The following is a 20,536-nucleotide window of genomic DNA, read 5'->3' on the forward strand; positions in this document are numbered from 1 at the left end:
AAAAAAAAACTAGAATACAAATTGATTTAAGTACTTAATTTTCTAAGTATTCCGTGATTAATAACATTGAGACCTTGCAATGGCCATTCATGAAAATCATCACTGGTGTCACCTTCCTTATGGTTAACACCGGTGAATATCAGTATGTCAGGTCTTGTATGTATCAGTATGTTTTTTCTGTCACATTAAATAAAACAGTCTCCTTATTTCTTGCATTTTCATTATTTTTCTGCAACTCTGACTACATGTGCTGGAAAAAAAATTAAGAAATAATATTTCATAAAAACCCTTAATATTACCAAAAAAGTAAGGTAACACCAGTGACAAAATTGCTACATGTGGTCTTTAAATAAATGCACAACAATTCAGTTATGTTGATTCATATTATGTATTCATAAAGTCAAAAGGTAATCTAATAAGGTGGTCTAAGTTTAAAAAAGTGGACATTTCTGTAGAATGACACTTATGTTAAATGTGACATTTTCAAATAATTTCCCTTAATCATGATGTGAACTAGCTGAGAACACCACACAGAAGACACATTTGACTGGCACTGAGGATAGGAAATCAATTATACTCCTTGACAAGAGTTGAAGTGCATTAATAGCCACTGTAACTAATATTTAGTATGTCAGTGCATAGTTCATTCTCTGGTGTCTATGTGAGCAATGACAGGAATGTTGCAGTGTAAGTTATCTGTTTCGGCACGCTCTCCCCCATATTCCTCCTTAGTCAGACGCTCCTAGAGTATAAATGGCCTGCCTCTCCCTCCCAAGGGCTCTTACGTCTACATAGAAATAGAAGTGACACATTAATTTGTGCCAGAATAGCTCATTGAATTAGGTGGGAACCAGCACTATGAGAGACATTATGGCTTCTTACTTGAGAGAGTGTGTGTGTGTGTGTGTAAGAAAGGGACAGAGTCTATTTGTAGACCAGCTTCTGTTAAAATTTGAACTCCTCATGTCATACATTAACTTCGGGCGCAGTGATTGAACTTGAACGTTTACAGCACATACTCTTATTTGTCCTTGCATTCCATGTTTAAGCACATGAATGACATATTATATATTTTAAAGCTTTAAAATTAAATTCACCCTATATATTTATGTTATTGATCTTATTGCAAACTTACTGCAAATAAAAAAAAAATTACCTTGTACTTATTATTGAATGTCAATCAGTCTGCCGGTGAAATGACAAACTTCTCCAATCATTTTGTCAACATAAAGGCCGATTTTTCTTACAATCAGCTGTTAGCTCACATTCAGATCTGCCTCTGTCCAGTCAACAACCAATGAGTAGAATCAAGTCCCCAGTCTGCATTTGTTTTTCTTATTGAGAATTAATTTAACTTGAATGTTTGTCATAATGTAGAAAAATTAGTCACTCCTTCAGTTTGCATCTTTATTTATCTAATCGATACCTAATTGGGCCATTTTACAGATGTCTGAGTTTTGAAAAAAAAAATAAAAAATTCCACACATTTTGTATGTATGCAAATTGTATAATATTTAATGTATACATTTCTAGTAATTGTGCAGTTAATTCTCATATTGTGTTTTCGGAAAGTTTTGAAATATTTGTCCTCTCCCCAAATTTGTCACTACCGAATCACCAGTAATATATCATTTAATAAGAAGAGGTTATATTGACCTATTAAGATTTTGCTTACAACTTCCTTGTGAATATATTTCTTCTATTTTATTGAGAAGTTTTAACTAGCAATTACAATTTTAACAATATTTCAATGTGATTTATAAGATTTGTTGTCCAATCCAATTTCTCCTTATAAAAGGCAAAAAGTTGATCATACTAATTTAAAACTTAAGATGCATTAGTTTGAATATACATTGAACCAAAAACTAACATAACATCTTAGTTGATAATACAGTGTACTTTATTTTTGATAAAACATCCCATGTTTCGGTCATGACTGCACATTTTCCGTAGTGACAGTAATGTTTTGGTAGCGACCACATCACATTACAGAATTTTAACCCACATACTGAAATACTAAAAATGTGCAAAACTGTACTAAAATGTTGTTTATTTTCCTCAAATAAAGTATGACTAAACAATGATAACATTTCTGTCGTGACTGTTACGGTAGTGACAGTTTTATGGGATAACACCCAAAAATTAAAGCTGTCACGAAACTTCACCAAATGTTTTAGTCATGACTGTTTCGGTAGTGACAATTTTAGACACTTTTGAACCTAGCTCAAAGATGCAAATCAGCACATGGCTAGCAAGCACAGTTCTGAACAGTGGTACACAAACTAAATGTGACCCTGGACCACAAAACCAGTCATAAGGTTAAATTTTACAAAACTGAGATGTATACATCATATGAAAGCTGGATAAATATGCTTTCTATTGATGTATGGTTTGTTAGGATAGGACAATATTTGGTCGAGATATAACTGTTTGAAAATCTGGAATCTGAGGGTGCAAAAAAAAATCAAAATGCTGAGAAAATCACCTTTAAAGTTGTCCAAATTAATTCTTAACAATGCATATTACTAATAAAAAAATACATTTTGATATATTTATAGTAGGAATTTTACAAAAAATCTTCATGGAACATGATCTTTACTTAATTTGCTAACGATTTTTGGCATAAAAAAAAATCAATAATTTTGACCCATACAATGTATTTTTGGCTATTGCTACAAATATACCCCAGCGACTTAAGACTGGTTTTGTGGTCCAGGGTCACAAATGTTATGGAATAACTCTCAAAAAAGTGAGTTCTTCCATAAAAAGATAGGGCGTATCTACTCACCATGTATCTATGAGATTGCGTGACAGATAAATATTTGCTGATCATAAATGTAGGGGTATAGTTAAAATCAGTCTCAGCCAATGAACTAAAACTGTTTCAGTTGTGACATGAAAATGCAGGACACATTTTTTTTTACATATATTTTTATAATTCACAAAGAAAATCTAATTTTATATATATTAAGCTACTGATATTTGAAATATTATTGTGGATTTCAGTAAATAATAAAGGGTCTTAGTAAACATCTAAGATTTGAATTGTTTGCAACAATTCTGTAGAATGGCCCAATAATGCACTAGAACACTAAGAGCAACCAGAATCCGGGGGAAAAAAGGGAAGAAAACCTTGAACAAAAAAGGTGCTTAGTCTTAAGTTGTGTGAAACAATTACATTTTACATTTTTAAGGATATTATTTTTATTTTTAGGGATGTATGTTACATTACATTTTATTTGTAAATATTGCTTGTATATTGAGCAGTATTGCATATTTAGTTGTGAACGTGTTGTTCTTCATATTTTTATAATGAGTTTGACTTTGCTGTCATCTAATCCTCACTTAAAAGGTAATCTTCAAAAACTAAAAATTGAAGAACACTGTTAAATCTAGTATTTAGCAAATGAGTATGCATTTTTTTCATACTGTACATTATTATAATAAACATGGAATTCTGAGATGCTACACATTTCTCATTAATTCACAAATCAGTTAAATGATCAAAATTCACTAAAGAAAATCTGTTTGTGACACTAACTTGCATGCCTGTTAAGAGCTGTACCAATCATAACCTAGTCCTTATACATGCTTTCATGCTGAAAGCACATGGCTGCAATATTATGTAACAGCATTGACAAAGAGGCAGCCTGCAGCCAATCCCCACTCCCCAAAAATAAAAGCCCTGCACATAATAAAGGCAAGTGAGGCCATGTGAGTGTGAGGCAAAGCTGGCCCAGATTCTCCCCAGATCTTATGTTGACGGGTCACACTTGGCGAAGACCCTGCACTTTAGCATTGCTCTTGTATATTGTGAACTAGGTGTCTGACAGGCTGAGAGGACCCAGCTGCCTGTGTCGTCTGTCATGCATGTATTGTATTTCAAGTAGAGTGGGGTGAATTTACTTTCTGCTTCATTCTATATAAGATGAGTGCAGTGGATTTTAAAGCTACTGGTGTTTAATTAAAATACTAAGCTTTATTCTGCAAACAAGGTTCTCTCTAATGCGGTATTTTTAGCTTCCCATTTTGGTTATGATTGTTTTTTCAAGAAGTTTGTCGTGCTGTTTCCTTCCACCTCTCCGCTGGGGTGTTCCCCTGGTTACAGGCAGGTGGTGTCAGGTTACTTTACCTTGCCCCGTCATTCCAGCATATTCCGTTTGTGATAGACGCCAGGGCGTTCACAGTGGAGCTCCCTGCAGGCGCAGTTTCCGCTGACAATGAAGTCCAAGTTTCGACTTTGCGTCGAGATTTAGACTTGCCATTATGAGTTTAAGTTCTCATATTCTCATTAAATTTGGAATTTTTGCCTCAGGTTCTGTTTTTTGGAATGTCGACTTTTGATCTTTGGACACAAGGTTACAAAACAGGTTAAAAATCATAAAGTCTTTATTATGGATGATCCATATTGGAATTACAAGGTAAATCCCAGTGCTTAAGAAAACAATAGTCTATCCTTGACTGTGAGATATCCTTGTTTGCCCGTGCATTTCAGTGTGTAATTCGGTTGCTAAGCTTGTGAGTTGGCCGACCACACTGCAGCAGAGGTGTACACGTTTAATTAAAAGACCGGCGAACAATCGGCCATCATGCTTCGATGCTGCTCCCCAAAACGAGAGCCTTGTTCGCTGTGAAAAATGATTATGGTCCCGACGTTTGTTGGAGGTTTTCATTCCTTTATACTGAATAGTGCATGTTCTACTTAATTAATATGCATAATTAAGTATCTGGCAGGAGATATTAGCGTATACCTCATGCAGATACATGATTAATAGCCATCTGTTCTCCAGGTCATTAATCAGTTCTCAATAAGCTGCTGAGCTTTCCTTCTCTGCCCTGTGCTACGAGCACCTCCACTCATAAAACCTGGAGCAAAGCCCGGAATATCACTGTAAATATAGGTGTTGCTGACGGATTGTGTGCCTTGTCTCTTTCCAGAATACAGTCGTTTTGAGTCCAAGATCCACGACTTGAGGGAGCAGATGATGAACAGCAGCATGAGCTCTGGCTCCGGCTCCCTCCGCACCAGTGAGAAACGCTCCCTCTACGTCAGGTATCCTCTTCATCCTTTTATTGCCTCATTCAGTTCTGCTGATATTTGATAGACATCTCAATAAGAGTGCTTTTTCAGTCAGAGGAATCTTCATGTCAATCAAAAAGTCAGTACAAGTAAAAATTGTTTCCATTTAAAGGGTTAATTCTGTCATTAATTAATCACCCTCATGTCGTTGCAAAACCATAAGACCTTCGTTCATCTTTGGAACACAAATTAAGATATTTTTGATGAAATCCGAGAGCTTTCTGACCCTGCATAGACAGCAACACAACTGACACATTCAAGGACCAGAAAGGTAGTAAGGACAGTAGTTCAACTGTAATTTTATGAAGCTACGATAATACTTTTAGTGTGCAAAGAAAAGAAAAACTTTTTTTTTTTAATTTCTTCTTTAAGTTAAATTATTTGGGTGAAAACAACATAATTTACCATATTACATACATTTAAACTTGTTTAACAAGCACTATAGAAATAACAAATGAAAAACATTAAAACATTAAAAAATAGAATTTTAATTTAAGTGTATTAAACTGTTCTCTGCAATCCCTTTTCACCAAAATCTTGTGCTGGTGTGTCACCGAAATCTGAGTCGGTGATAAGCTACTGTTCTCCGGGGGAACTGCGAAATTCAGACAGCAGCCTCGCGTTTCACATGTAGCTGAAAGATGCCATGACTGACTCCATAACCTGCATTTTAACATCAAATTAAATTCAGTATTATAACGAATAAATCAGGTGAATGACCGCTGCTGACGCATTTAGCTGACTGGCATCTCGTCCTTGTATGTTGCGTTGTGTAAAATAATATAATTTACAGCACAGTAATGACTTTAGAATTGAAATAAAATGTATACAAACCTTTACTTTGCTGAAGAAGTGCACTAAATCGGCAGTGCTGAGAACTGCCCTCTCCTTTTGAGGACTCAAAAAGCCCATGCTCTGACTGTAACTCAACAGTTTTGTCGGAGTTGTTTTGTCGGAGACGGGCTCAACCCAGAGGCTGGGTAGGAAAAAAAGGTAACCCAGCATTAAAAATGACCCAGAAGCTTAGTTACAGAAAAAACTACTCAGCACCTGGGTAAAAAAATATAAAAAATGACCCAATAAAATTACCCAACAAGCTGAACCCAGCATTTGGGTTACAACAATAACCCAGCATTTTTTAGAGTAGCTTCGTAAAATTAAAGTTGAACCACAGATGCAACATGGACTATTTTAACAATGTCCTTAATACCTTTCTGGACCTTGAACATTTCAGTTGCTGTCTATGCAGGGTAAGAAAGCTCTTGGATTTGATCAAAAATACCCTTCTTTGTGTTGCAAAGACGAATGAAGGTCTTGCAGATTTGGAACAACTTGAGTAATTAATGACATAATTTGCATTTTTGAACGAACTATCCCTTTAACTTCCCATATTACATAGTAAGTTTAGTTATGTATGTAATGAATATATAATTTTCCTTAATGAATGTGTGGCCTCCTAATGGCTCGCACCCAAGGTGAGCTGTGCTTAACGCAGTATTGAGCTGCTGCGGGTTCATGAGTCAGCTGACCACACGTGTTAACGTTAAGTGTGAGATCTCAAGGCGTTTTCACATTCCTGTGAATGTAGTGATGAGATAAAAGTGTGTCAGAATGGTACAGACTTGTCAGTCAGTGCTGATCTCACCCTGCACTACTCCATCTTAAAGGATAACTATTGCCAATATGCAACCTGGGCTGTTTTTTTTTACTGTAAAAGAGACAAACTTATATCTAAAAGCATAATTACGGCAAACGAGCCGTTTTTGAGATTGACCGTGATTTCGTTTTGTTTTCAATGGCCGGTGAATGGGAGTACTAGGGGCATAAATTTGAGCGCATCAAAATCGATATTTTTACAACACTAAGAAGGCTTGACACACCATGAAACTTTGCTCGAAGCATTGCCTGGGTCTCTACACATGAACTCGAGCATTGAGAACATTGTTTGTGTACAGAGAGTTTACTACAAAGAAAGTTTTTGAACAACTCACTTTCACTGTTTGAGTTTCTGCTCGTGGCCGTCTTGCCAGTCAAGAGGTGTCGATCTCCGAATGCGAGGATGGATAGCTCCTAAAGCATATTTCCATGTAAATGCACGGCTAATTCGTTGTTTTGTCACAAGTGAAAAACAATATTAACCTTCTAGTTGTAAAAAGAGCCTCATATAAACCTAATATTTCGTCCTATGGAGTCCATTCATTCGCATTCGGAGATCGACACTTTTTGACTGGCAAGACGGCTGCAAGCGGAAACCCAAACAGTGAAAGTGAGTTGTTCAAAACCTTTCTTTTTAGTAAACTCTGTGTACACAATGTTCTCAATGCTCGAGTTCATGTGTAGAAACCCAAGCGATACTTCAAGCAAAGTTTCATGGTGTGTCGAGCCTTCTTAGCGCTCAAATTTATGCCCCCAGTATTCCCATTCACCGGCCATTGAAAACAAAACAAAATCATGGTCAATCTCAAAAACGGCTCGTTTGTCGTAATTACGCTTTTAGATATATGTTTGTCTCGTTTACAGAAAAAAAAAAAAAACAGCCCAGGTTGCATTTTGGCAATAGTTATCCTTTAAAAACAGAGGCCTGATGTTGTCCTCAGTTTAGCTTTGTGGCAAACTATGTGTGTGTGTGTCTCGGTGGGCTTGTAATTAGTGTGTCCTAGGAGAGAGGTATGTAGAAAAACAGGAAGACCTGCTCCACTGGTTTTCCTCCTTTCATATGGATTTACCTGTCTGACGAGGTAAAAACATTCAGGTTTAAACAATGCCTGACTGTGTTTTTGTGCTCGACGTCGTCTGCCATCTGATTTCTCTCTCGTGATGTTACTGGGATCTTATATCACTATTGTGTCCATGAGTGCTTAACCACAGATGAGGGTTGATCCAGGGGATCTGACTTGATCTAGGGCACTGACTGTGTGGGGATGTAGCAATGCTAAGAAAAATGGTGGGGGACATATGCCCAATAGATTATTTTATTCAGCAAGGACGCAAAGTTCATCAAAGAATCAAATAAAATGTCACTTTTATCAACGTTGAGGATCAAATCAGCATATGGACCCGTCTCACATTTTCAAGTTTCTTATAGCGGAAGTTATCATAGTTGGGTCAAATCCGAGAACAGTGAATGGGAGAGTACTACAAATATATTTTTTGCATTCTCATTTGCTCAAATAGCAAAAGAAAAACTCAACAATAGTGTTTCACGACTTTCAATCAATCGGACTAATATCGGCAGTTGGAAAAGAGAATCTCAAATTTACCGTCCCTCACATAGACGTGGCATTAGAAACACCTTTGCGTTAGCATTAACTAGTTTTTTTGTAACTTTGTAAGATGATATAATACAAAGTATAGTGTTATAAATATACATATATTTAAAAAAAAAAATCTTATGATGATAACCGTTGAAATGCGTCATCACAGACTTGTGAAAAGGGTCCATTAAATAGATGTGACACAGAAGGCTGAGTAATGGCTGATGAAATCACAGCTTTGCTGTCACAGAAATAAATTACATTTTTTAAATATTAAGATAATAGTTTTTTTTTTTTTTTTTTTTCAAATAAAGTGCAGCCTCATTTTTTAAAAATCAACCCTAAACTTAAATTTGAGAAAAAAACAAACAAAAAAACAATGATAATAATCTTGCAAAAAGTGGGAAAATGTGCACTACCAGTCAAAAGTTTTTGGACAGTAAGTTTTTTTTTTTTTTAATAAGTCTCTTCTGCTCACCAAGCCTGCATTTATTAAATGTTTTCTTTTTGAATATATTTTAAAATGTAGTTTATTCCTGTGATCAAAGCTAAATTTTTAGCATCATTACTCCAGTCTTTGGTGTCACATGATCCTTCAGAAATCATTCTAATATGCTGATTTAATGAGTTTTCATTATTATTAATATTATCAATATTTAAAACAGCTGAGTACATTGTTTGATAAATATAAATATAAAAATAAATCAGCATTTATCTAAAATAATAATCAGCTTTTGTAACATTTCACTGTACCATTCAAAAGCTTGGAGTCGGTATAATTTATTTTTAAAATAGAAATGAATACTTTTTATTTAGCAAGTGTGCTTTAAATTGATCAAAAGTGATGATAAATACATTCATAATGTTACAGAAGATTTCTATTTCAGATACATGCTGTTCTTCTGAACTTTCTATTCATCAAAGAAGCCTGAAAAATGAGCTGTTTTTAACATAATAATAATAATAATGTTTTTTAGCAATAAATCAGAATATTAAAATGATTTCTGAAGTATCATGTGACTGGAATAATGATGTTAAAAGTTCAGCTCTGAAATCACATTTTAAAAAATATATATAATTTACAATGTATTCAAATAAAGACTTTTAAATCGTAAAATATTTCAAAATGTTACTGTTTTGCTGTACTTTGGATTAAATAAATGCAGGCTTGTTAAGCAGAAGACACTTCTTTAAAAACATTAAAAAATTTGGAAGTAGACATAAATATTTCTAAAATAGTTGATATGCTTTTGGTAGCTTTTGGCTAAAGTGTATTGTAGGTTGCTTTTAGTAAAAAAGCATCTGCTAAACCAGTTCAAACAACAAAAAGGTGCAGATGTCAAATGATGTACTGTTGTCTCTGTATTTGTATCCCCAACACCCATCCTTTAACCAAACACAACAGATGTTTTACAATGAAACCTGAACTCCCACTCTTCTAGCGCACTGTTGATATATGTATTGTTTCGTTTGGTTTTCCCAGGGCTCTTTTTGACTACGACAGGACCAGGGACAGTTGCCTCCCTAGCCAGGGCCTGAGTTTCTCCTATGGGGACATCCTGCATGTCATCAATGCCTCCGATGATGAGTGGTGGCAGGCACGGCTTGTCACACCCCATGGGGAGAGCGAGCAAATTGGGGTCATACCAAGCAAGAAAAGGTACAGTGCTGCCAACAAGCCCAGATAGAATTACAACAATCCCCCTGTAGTGATGGAGTGCGTTCAATGACAATCATACATTTTTATCTTTTGATCCACAGGGTGGAAAAGAAAGAGCGTGCACGGTTAAAAACAGTCAAGTTCCACGCGAGGACAGGCATGATTGAGTCCAACAGGGTGAGTGACTCGTCGTCCTCCTCCTGTGAACGACCCATGGGAGCTGCCCCACTTCCCCTGAGTGTGGGAATTGGTGGCTTCTCACAGTATCCTGGAGGCTCCTGTTACTGAGCATCTCATTGTGCACAGTGACACAAACAAAAGCGTACAATTACAAACATGCTATGATGGTTAGATCAATGCTCCTCCATCCTGGTCCTTGAGGCCCCCCAAACTCCTCAGCTCATTAGTAAAATGCTCTATGACCTGAATTGACTGGGGCCCTCTAGAACCAGGATGGAGAAACACTTCATTCTACCTTAAAAGGGTAGTTCACCCGAAAATGATAACTGTCATTTATTTACCTTCATGTTATTCCAAACATGTATTAATTTCTTTCTTTCATTAAACACAAAAGGAGATGTTTGGCAGAATGAACGACATAAGGGTGAGTAAATAATGACCCGATTTTATTTATGGGTGAACTAAACTTTTAAGGGTGAAGTGTGTATAAACAGGAATGTTTTGAATGTACACAGTATGCTTTCTATAGAAAATCAGCTTGCATATGGCATACTTGTACACTACCATTAAAAAAAAAACATTGAGAACAGTATAAGTTTATTAAACAATTTTGTATAACAGAACACATTAAATTGATCAAAAGTGAAAGTAAAAATAAATTTCAAATAAATGCTGTTCTATTAATGATTGCAGTTTTCAGCATTGATAAATAATTAGAAATATTTCACCAAATCAACAAATCAGAGTCATTTCTAAAGAATTCTGGAAAATTTTCAGAGCCCAGACTTTTGAATGGTAGTGTAATTGACTCTGCACATTTAACCAGAAAACGAAAAAGTATTTTAACCAAAAAATTGCACACTTCACTTTTATTTATTGATTTTTTTTTTTTTTTGACATTGACACCCATGATTTTCTTCTGCAATTTGTACAATGAAGATATTTCATGTCTTTCATTGTTATGTATTCCCTCTGTTGCATTTACAGTTAAAACTTGATTAAAACAGGGTTCCTACAAAGTTTGAAAATGTATGGAATTTGATTTAAGTATTTAAAGTCTGGAAAAGTATGGAAAAAAGAAAGCAGAATATGGAAAAATATTTGTGTTTCCAGACCTTTGCCACTGTTTAGTTTTAGAAAACTAAGAATTTATTGAAAATAAATTTATTGTAGATAAAAGTGAGGTTTCATAGCAGCTGTTTACTGATTCCTTAGTGATTGTGAAATACGACTGAATGAATTCAGGGTGCCCTTTTTTCATTATGCAAAATGCAGGTTATAAGCACTTTTGGGTTTCTTCTCACTGTATTCTTAGCACCGTATTTCATAGCCTCAAGGACCTTTGCAAAAGTAAAAAATATACAGACTTGAATGCAAAAGAAACCATTAAACTTAGCATATAGGACAATGCACACTGATGCAACTATTGTGCCCATTTCGTGGTGTGGCCTTGAAATATGGCATACTGCCCTAATGAACGCCACTTTTTTACAGTACAAGTCTTTTTTAATAGAACTTTGAACTTGGCAAATTTTACACCATCAGCCCATTTCGTGTCATGGTTTCTCTGCTGCCACAAAGGATATGTTAAATTGGACATTCGGCCTTGATATTATCTTATTAGAGCTCCTACCATTAACAAAAGCCAAATTTGAGCTAATTTATGTTCATCCAGTCTCTCTTTTTATTCATAGTAAGATGGCAGTGATGCACAAATAAAATAGGTTATATAAAACTAGAAATTGTAACGAGTAAGCATGCAAAAAAAATACAGTGCGCATATAGTTTTTCGAGGGCACAAATACGTTTCTTGTATGCATGTAAAAGTCTCTGTTTTTTAATGTATTTATTTATTTTGTCACTTCGAGTAAAATCAATGAAAAAACCCTGAGAAAATAAAAATATTTGCAGATGACTATACTATATAACAAATAGAAAGCTGAATATAATGCTCTATGAACCATTTGTTGAATATGGTTTGGAAATTGGAAATTTAATCTGGAAAAGTATGGAATTTTAAAATGGAAAATGTGTAGGAACCCTGTTAAAATGAACTCATATCATTGCTTTTGAATTCATTATCCCCACTTGTTTGTGCGACCGTGTCATCTTTGGTTTATTTTTGCATGCGTGCTGTGAATTACATTGAAACCCATTGTGTTTTTTTGTGTTTGTTTCATTCCTCATCCCCATTCCCCCACCGTCGGCACGTCACCACACAGCCTGTCAAAGTAAAGCGCAAAAAAAGTTTCAACCTATCACGCAAGTTCCCGTTTTACAAGAGCAAGGAGAACATAGTGCAGGAGTTGGTGGAGACTGAACGTGAGTATGAACGTGTGACGAGGGCTCTGACTCTGTCCTTCATGCTTCATCCTGTCACTGTCACTCACCCTGGAGACGGCTTCTGATTGGCTCTCGACCTTTCTGTGAGGAAATCGAGCCAATCGGAGGCCTCTCTGGCCTTTGTCTTGCTCTGAGGGGGACCTTGGCACTTCTCACAGGTGTGAGGCTGCACTAACACTCCAATGCTGTGCTCGAACATCCATCAGTGTCAGAGCTGTTTAGAGCTGCTCCCTCTATAATTTCGTTAGTGATGAATCTGTATGGGAAGCCCCTGTGCTTAAATTACAAACGGACAACCTAGATCTTTCATCGCACAGCAAGATGATGTTAGTATTCCTTCATCCCTCGAGAGTGCAACACATCTCTTCTCCCAGCCTCTCACTAACCTCTTTCTTCTTCCTTTCTGCTCTCTCTCTTTGTTCTTGCTTTCACCTGTCGGGACGCTCAGGACTTCCCAGGGTTAAGCGATGACTTTTATGGATCAAAGAGTTTGAGTAAGTGTGTGGTTCCTCTTGTCAAGCAGCTGTTCCCTGAGCTAACTGAACCGGCTGTGCCACACACCACACGCATTTTATTCTTTCTTTCTGTTTCTCCCTCTCTCTTTCTCTCTGAATCTCCTCTCTACCTTAATTGTCATCTGCTTTTTAAAAAAAGTACACGTTATTTGCTGTTTGCCACTCATTTTAGTGACACATTTCCAAGTAAAACAAGATGTTTAGCAACTAAAAATGTAGGTTGATCAGTGTTAATCAGAAGGTGAAAAGTGGGTGTGACATACCAATATGAAGCCAGGACAAAGTTTGCTAAAACCATACTTAAATGAGTATTATCATTTGGTTAACATTATCCAATAATCTGTATGGCCTGAGTGAAAACATTTTCAAGTAATTACAGAGGAAGAACAAGTTATTACATTTTGAAAGATTTAACCCTGTAAATGGTTTGAGCATTACAATAAGCATTTTTTGTTTTTAAATATATTTGATACGCCAGGGTTTTTATGGCTCATATAGCATGATATAGTGAAAATATGGAGCTGTTACCCAATAAGCAAAATAGGTAAAATTATGCAATTTGATGCAGATGCTGATATTTATGACCAAAAATGTAAGTGAAACATTCTGATAGCTTGAAATTTTAAATAAAGATCTTTTGTAACAGTATAAGACACTCCTTGCATAAAATGCACGGAACTATTAATTGTCACACTATATCTCCTAATAATAAGTGGATGATATCTGCTTAGTTTAATGATAAAGGCTCTGATTTTTTATTGTTTTTATTGTATTGTAAAACATACAGTTGAGGTCAAACTTTTTCAAACTGTCTTGTAATCTACAAGAGAAAATAATAGTTGAATTTATAAAAATTAAACCGCGTTTAAAAGTTCACATACGCTTGATTCTTAATACTGTGTTGTTACCTCAATGATCCACAGCTGTTTTTTTTTTTTTAGTGATAGTTGTTCATGAGTCCCTTGTTTGTCCTGAACAGTTAAAGGGCCCGCTGTAAATCAGAAAAATCCTTCAGGTCCCACAGATTCTTTGGTTTTTCAGCAAAAGGAAAAACAAAGCATTAAAAGCTGGGGGTGTAAACTTTTGAACAGAATGAAGATGTGTAGATTTTTCTTATTTTGCCTAAATATTTTTACATTTAGCACTGCCATACAGAAACTACAGAATATACTTGCATGTTTCCCAGAAGACAAAATAAGTAAAATTTACCCTGATCCTCAAATTCAAAAAGTTTTCACCCCCTGGCTATTAATGCGTTGTTTCTCCTTCTGAAGCATCAATGAGCATTTGAACCTTGTGTGATAGTTGCATGAGTCCCTCAGTTGTCCTCAGTGTGAAAAGATGGATCTCAAAATCATAGTCATTTTTGGAAAGGGTTCAAATACACAAAAATACTGAAAAACCAAAGAATTTGTGGGACCTGAAGGATTTTTCTGAGAAAAACTTTAACTGCAGTTTAACTGTTAATGACAAACAAGGCACTCATGAACACGTATTTTATGTGAAATATCTTATTCAGGTTAGTACTAAATAAAAAATAACATGCATTTTGTATGATCCCTCTTATTTTGGTAAAATAATTAACATTTTGCAAGGTGTATGTAAACTTTTGACCTCAACTGTATAATGCAATGCAATACAATGATTGAAAAAATGCTTCTTAAAATATTCATATTTGATTTAACATGGCTTTTATAATATATATATATATATATATATATGGATAATCAATTAAACGAGTATTAAACAAGTAAAAAGTTGCTTCTGTTTAGTCAATGTTTATCTTGAAAATTAAAAGATTTGACATTGCAAGAGACTCACAAACCATGACCTGAAGGAAGATATTTTTAAACAAATCATCCACATATAAATATGATTAAATCAAAGATCTGATTGCCACATGATACACTTAAGAGAGCGTGAATCCATGACAGACCTCTTCAGATGCCATAGTGTCTTCAAAGCCAGCTCAAACTGGGCAGGATTGAGAGCGTGTTTAATGTTTTAATCATGTTGTCACTGTATCTAAGAGATGTTTGTTATTTGATTCCTGTAAGGAACCCAACACTGGCTTGTTTACTTTGGCATGAGGGGCAGTATCACTGTCTGATGAACCCAACACTGGCAAGGTCATAGGAAACACTCAGCACGGAATCTAAGATCACTAGGGTCATAGGAAAGGGAAATACTTAATTTCCTATTGCTGCCTCATCCTACCATTTCCCTTCTAAGGAAACTGCAGCCATTTAAGTGCCCAAAAGTTCTTTCTGTTTGTTTTTCTCTCTTCACTCAGCCTTTTCTATTCTTGGCATGATGGTACGGGAGGGTGTATAGTTTCTTTCCGAACTGTGCTGAATATACTTACATATGGGCATTATGACATTTCTAAACTTCCCTCATCTTACGTCCACAGAATGCTTGACGTCCAACACCAGTGATAGTGAAAGCAGCTCCAGTAAGTGGCTCTAAACATCCATTTCCTTATGCTTACTGCATTAAATCTGTCCCAGTGTAGTCAACAGAGGTGCAGCTTTCCATTTGATCAGTGTCGTGCTATTAACCTTTAAGCGCTTAAAGAAACCGATTCATAGCTCTGGTCTTGTCATCACCTACACAGTGGTAATTCAAGTGGATTGTTTTTGTATTAAGTGATAATAAATGAAACCGTCATGTTTCATATGAATAATTTTATCTTTTCTCATCACGCAGAGGGTCAGGAAGACACAATTCTATCATACGAGCCAGTAATTCGACAAGAGAGTAAGTATTCATGCACACAATCCAAAGTCCACTGATAATGTTCAAAATGGTTGTAATTTAGTTTTACATGACCATCTCCCCAGTCTCAATCTGACCCTTAATCCTAGTTTTCACTGCCCAAAATCCCAACGGTTGTGTTTTTCGGATTAGTTGCTGCGTTTCACATGCGCGGTTATGATCTAGTTTTCGTGTGGTTCAGCTAAAGTCTACATTTCTCTGTTCAAATATACACGACAAGTTGGGTGTGTTCGTGTTTGCTGTAGCAGTGTGAACTAACCTTTACGATTAAACAGGCTGCTGTACCTTCAGGATTTTTATATGTAAATAACCTCTTTTATAATGCCTTTACTTCTTAACATGAAGTGTATGTGCCCTAGATTAAGCTGTCTTTCATTAGGGTGGGTCAAGTTGTTGAATAAACAGTAGATAATATGCAAATATTGACATTATCCATTAATCTGACCATTTGTAAATAACTCGGATTTGCAGTTTAGTGGTCTGGGTAAACTTGAGAATACAACAGCCTTTTTGTGCCATGTTAAAAAAAAAAAAAAAAAATTGAAGGTTACGAGTAAAGTCGTAATACTATGAGAATGAAGTCAAAATACTACATGAATAAAGTCAAAATGTTTAGAGAATGACGTTGAAATACTACAAGAATTACGTTGAAATGTTTTGAGACTAAAGTCAAAATACTGTGAGAATTTGTAGCAATTCTTTGTTCAGTCTGTTAATAAATATCATGTTCTTGAGATTAAGCTGTTTTAAGTCCTTAAAATTGACTCTTCCTCAGGAAGCAACAATATTCAAATAAACTCCGGTGGCCTGGCAACTTCTCCCGATGCTCTCAATCTGGGCCATTTGTGTGCGCAATATAGGCTATACTCTCAAAATATTACAACTTTAATTTATACGATTTACATTCTCGAAACATTACAACTTTATTCTCAAAATATTCCGATTTTATTCCCTAGTATTTCGACTTTATTCTCAAAATATTCTGATTTTATTCTCCTAGTATTTCAACATTTTTCTTGTAGTATTTTGACTTTATTCTCAAAATATTTTGACTTTATTCTCTTAATATTTCGACTTTATTCCCCAGTATTTCGACTTTATTCTGCTAGTATTTCAACTTTATTCTCAAAATATTCTGACTTAATTCTCGTAGTATTTCGTTTTTTTCTGGTAGTATTTCAACTTTGTCTTAGTATTTCGACTTTATTTTCTTAATATTTCGACTTTATTCTCAAAATATTCACACTTTATTCTCGATCTTAAAATAATTTGACTTTATTCTCTTAATATTTTGACTTTATTCCTAGTATTTTGACTTTATTCCTAGTATTTCGACTTTATTCTCAAAATATTCAGACTTTATTCTCAAAATATTCTGACTTAATTCTCGTAGTATTTCGATTTTTTCTGGTAGTATTTCAACTTTGTCTTAGTATTTTGACTTTATTTTCTTAATATTTCGACTTTATTCTAGCAGTATTTCGACTTTATTCTCAAAATATTCACACTTTATTCTCGATCATAAAATAATTTGACTTTATTCTCTTAATATTTTGACTTTATTCCTAGTATTTTGACTTTATTCCTAGTATTTCGACTTTATTCTCAAAATATTATGACTTTAATCTTGTAATCTGATTTTTTTTTTTTTACATGCCACTAAAACGCCATTGTAGGGGAGGGAGCTTGTATTAAAGAGAAAAAAGAAAGGAAAATCCTGTTTTCCATAGTATGCCCTCCATGAGGAAAGCCAAGCAATTATTCTCAAGGCTGGAAGTTTTTGACCAACATTGATTTGGCTTTCTTTTCAGTCCATTACACAAGGCCTGTGATTATCCTGGGTCCAATGAAGGACAGAGTAAACGATGACTTGATCTCAGAGTTCCCCCACAAGTTTGGATCCTGCGTTCCACGTGAGTGTCACATGCTGGCTGCATGCAGAACATCTTTATCAAATGTTTTGGCAGCACTTGTAAAACAAAATCAAGACATACATGTTTCCTCAGATACAACTCGTCCCCGGCGAGAGAATGAGATGGACGGACAGGACTACCACTTTGTGGGTTCAAGGGAGCAAATGGAGAAGGACATTCAGGACAACAAATTTATCGAGGCCGGCCAGTTCAATGAGAATCTGTACGGGACCAGCATCCTGTCTGTTCGGGCAGTGGCTGAAAGGGTCAGTGACTCCCTAGTGTAAACATGCCAGAGGATCTGAACCTCCTGTTTAATCCTTAAATATTTTCCCCATGGCAATTACTGTGTGCAGTGAAAGTGTGACACGGGATGAAAGGGTTTCTTTAATCCTCTTGTAGGGAAAACACTGTATCCTGGATGTGTCTGGGAACGCCATAAAGCGACTGCAGCAAGCACAGCTCTATCCAATCGCCATTTTCATCAAGCCAAAATCCGTGGAGGCCCTAATGTAAGATTTTATCAATTATATGTATACACTACTATTCAAAACTGTGGTGCCAGTATGTTTTTTTTCTTTTATAAGAAATATTTGATCCAGCAAATACACGTTAAATTTGATAGTTACACTATTTGATCCAAAATACAGCAAAAGCAGTAATATTGTCAAATATTTTTACTATTTAAAATAACTGCTTTCTATTTGGATATATTTTAAAATGTGATTTATTCCTGTGATCAAAGCTACATTTTCAGCATAGTCTTCAGTGTCACATGATCCTTCAGAAATCATTCTCATATGCTGATTTGCTGTTCAAGAAACATCATTTATTATTAATTTGATCAATATTTAAAACAGTTTAGTACAATTCTTTTTCAGGATTCTTTGATAAATAGAAAGATCTAAAGATCAGCAGTTAAATAAAAAGCTTTTAACATTTTGTAACATTATACACGACCATTTCCAAATATATTAAAATAAAAAACCGTTATTTGAAATTGTAATTCTCAAAATTACAAATTTTACTGTTTTTGATTAAAGACAACCTTGATAAACAGAAACATCCTCACAACACCAAACATTTGAATGGTAGTTATTTTCATTTTGTCTCATAATTGTATGCATCATATAACTATACGTTTTCTTTGTCACCATTCTGAACTGCGGTATGTGAAAATGCAATGTCTTTGTGTTCACCAGGGAGCTGAATAAGAGGCAGACATATGAGCAAGCTAATAAAGTCTTTGATAAGGCAATGAAGCTGGAACAAGAGTTCGGAGAGTATTTCACAGGTAACCCCCACCTTGTGTCTTGTGATTTCTCTTACCGCACCCAGCGGAAATCTTTTATTCCAGCCCCTCGGTTATTGTTTAACCATGTTGCTCTCTCCATCTCTTTACAGCCATAGTCCAGGGTGACTCACTAGATGAGATCTATAATAAAATCAAGCTGATCATAGAGGAGCAGTCAGGCCCTTACATCTGGATCCCGTCCGCAGAGAAGCTCTGAGCTCACCGCCCCGACCTGACCAAGACCACCCACCCCCCTTACACCCGACACCTTTCCTTCCCTTTCACCGATACGTTTCATATCAAGTTTTAGTGTCATCATTATGTTACCCTCAATTGAAAAGACGTCTTCTCACCATTACTGTGACTGTGCACACCCCTGCATGAGTTTCTCAGCAATTCCATTCAAGATTGGAAATGCCATTCCTAAAGAAATTTTTTGTCATGTAAAACAAAAAAAGGGAAACCCGTGTGTTTGACTTGAAGAGGAGAAAGCGAGAATGGGGAGTTGGAAACAGTGGCACGAGCAGGAACCTTGTATATGTTCACGAAGGGGGGAAAAAGACATTCGAGGATGCCGTGCGGTTTTCTACGAGGACTAGATACACTTCAAACCTGCTGATGGTACGGTCACTGCTCCTGTTTATAACGGATAAACTTCTTCAGTACTAACAAACCAGCTCGCTTTATTGGAGATGGAACACAATGGAGAACGGGGTTCGAGTCTATACGTTTATATTACTGAGAAATCACGCGGAAAATAAAAATCCTACGGAGAGATTTTACTACGAAATGCTACGGTACACATTTTACACTTCACTAGAATTGTCTACTTGGAGGGCTGTTAGATTTCATTTTCTTGTCTTTGGGTTTTGTGTTCTTTCTTTCTTGTGGTTTTAGCTGCTCTGTATTACAGATGGGGGTAGAGAGGTGTAACTGGGCTCTCTGCAGACCACCAAACTGCCTTACGACGAATAAACGCTTCTGGAAAATTCCTGTATTCAAATAATAGTCAACCTATCAGTGCTTCGCGGGAGACTCGACGTTCGTGCTCTTTCCCGTCATCCTATTGGAGGCCTAACTTGTGAGTGCAATAGACTTAAGTGTCTTACCTCTGTGAAATCTCCTCTTTTTTCTTTTTGTTTGTTTTCTTTTTCTTTTTTTTTTTGGTCTTAAGCAAAATCCAATTTCGGCCGCCATTGGACTTGTTGAAAAGCAGACAGCCCACTTGCACTTCCTCTGCCTTCCATGACTATATTCTCTTCAGACTGAACGGTAACAAGGTACTGTCCTGTTAGCTGCCCTGGAGCGCAGCCTTAAAACGGGTAGAATCAAGACAATAATTGTATTGGATGTCCTTCTTGATATTAAAGCGTTAGTGGAGCCTGAAATTGACCGTTTCCCCCCCCCAGAACTCGACGATGGTTTGATTAAATCTGTTCTTTGTAATGACAGCTTTTAAACGATTTTTTTTCTCCTTTATTTCCGGGCTGATGTTTACTCCACTGTGTTGAGCCTTGTG

The 20,536-nt window shown here is 35.9% G+C and overlaps 1 protein-coding gene across 12 annotated transcripts in view; it reads left to right on the forward strand.

Moving 5' to 3' along the window:
• Nucleotides 1-20,463, forward strand: part of dlg3 (discs, large homolog 3 (Drosophila)) — a 161,196-nt gene extending 140,733 nt beyond the window's left edge. For 6 of the 12 annotated variants that reach the window (XM_073820520.1, XM_073820519.1, XM_073820526.1 and 3 more), the window contains 12 exons: nucleotides 4,939-5,053; nucleotides 9,818-9,994; nucleotides 10,096-10,171; nucleotides 10,569-10,598; nucleotides 12,397-12,496; nucleotides 15,446-15,487; nucleotides 15,742-15,792; nucleotides 17,622-17,723; nucleotides 17,817-17,989; nucleotides 18,126-18,235; nucleotides 18,926-19,017; nucleotides 19,128-20,463. In XM_073820520.1, coding sequence (XP_073676621.1) covers nucleotides 4,939-5,053; nucleotides 9,818-9,994; nucleotides 10,096-10,171; nucleotides 10,569-10,598; nucleotides 12,397-12,496; nucleotides 15,446-15,487; nucleotides 15,742-15,792; nucleotides 17,622-17,723; nucleotides 17,817-17,989; nucleotides 18,126-18,235; nucleotides 18,926-19,017; nucleotides 19,128-19,234 — 1,175 coding nt within the window. In that variant the 3' untranslated portion in view covers nucleotides 19,235-20,463. Of the gene's footprint in view, nucleotides 1-4,938; nucleotides 5,054-9,817; nucleotides 9,995-10,095; nucleotides 10,172-10,568; nucleotides 10,599-12,396; nucleotides 12,497-12,965; nucleotides 13,012-15,445; nucleotides 15,488-15,741; nucleotides 15,793-17,621; nucleotides 17,724-17,816; nucleotides 17,990-18,125; nucleotides 18,236-18,925; nucleotides 19,018-19,127 lie in introns of all 12 variants that reach the window. The other 6 variants (XM_073820525.1, XM_073820529.1, XM_073820530.1 and 3 more) reach the window with 3 other exon arrangements.
• Nucleotides 20,464-20,536: the final 73 nt, after the last annotated feature.

Source organism: Garra rufa, chromosome 16, assembly GCF_049309525.1.
Source record: "Garra rufa chromosome 16, GarRuf1.0, whole genome shotgun sequence".
In the NCBI taxonomy this organism is placed as follows: domain Eukaryota; kingdom Metazoa; phylum Chordata; class Actinopteri; order Cypriniformes; family Cyprinidae; genus Garra; species Garra rufa.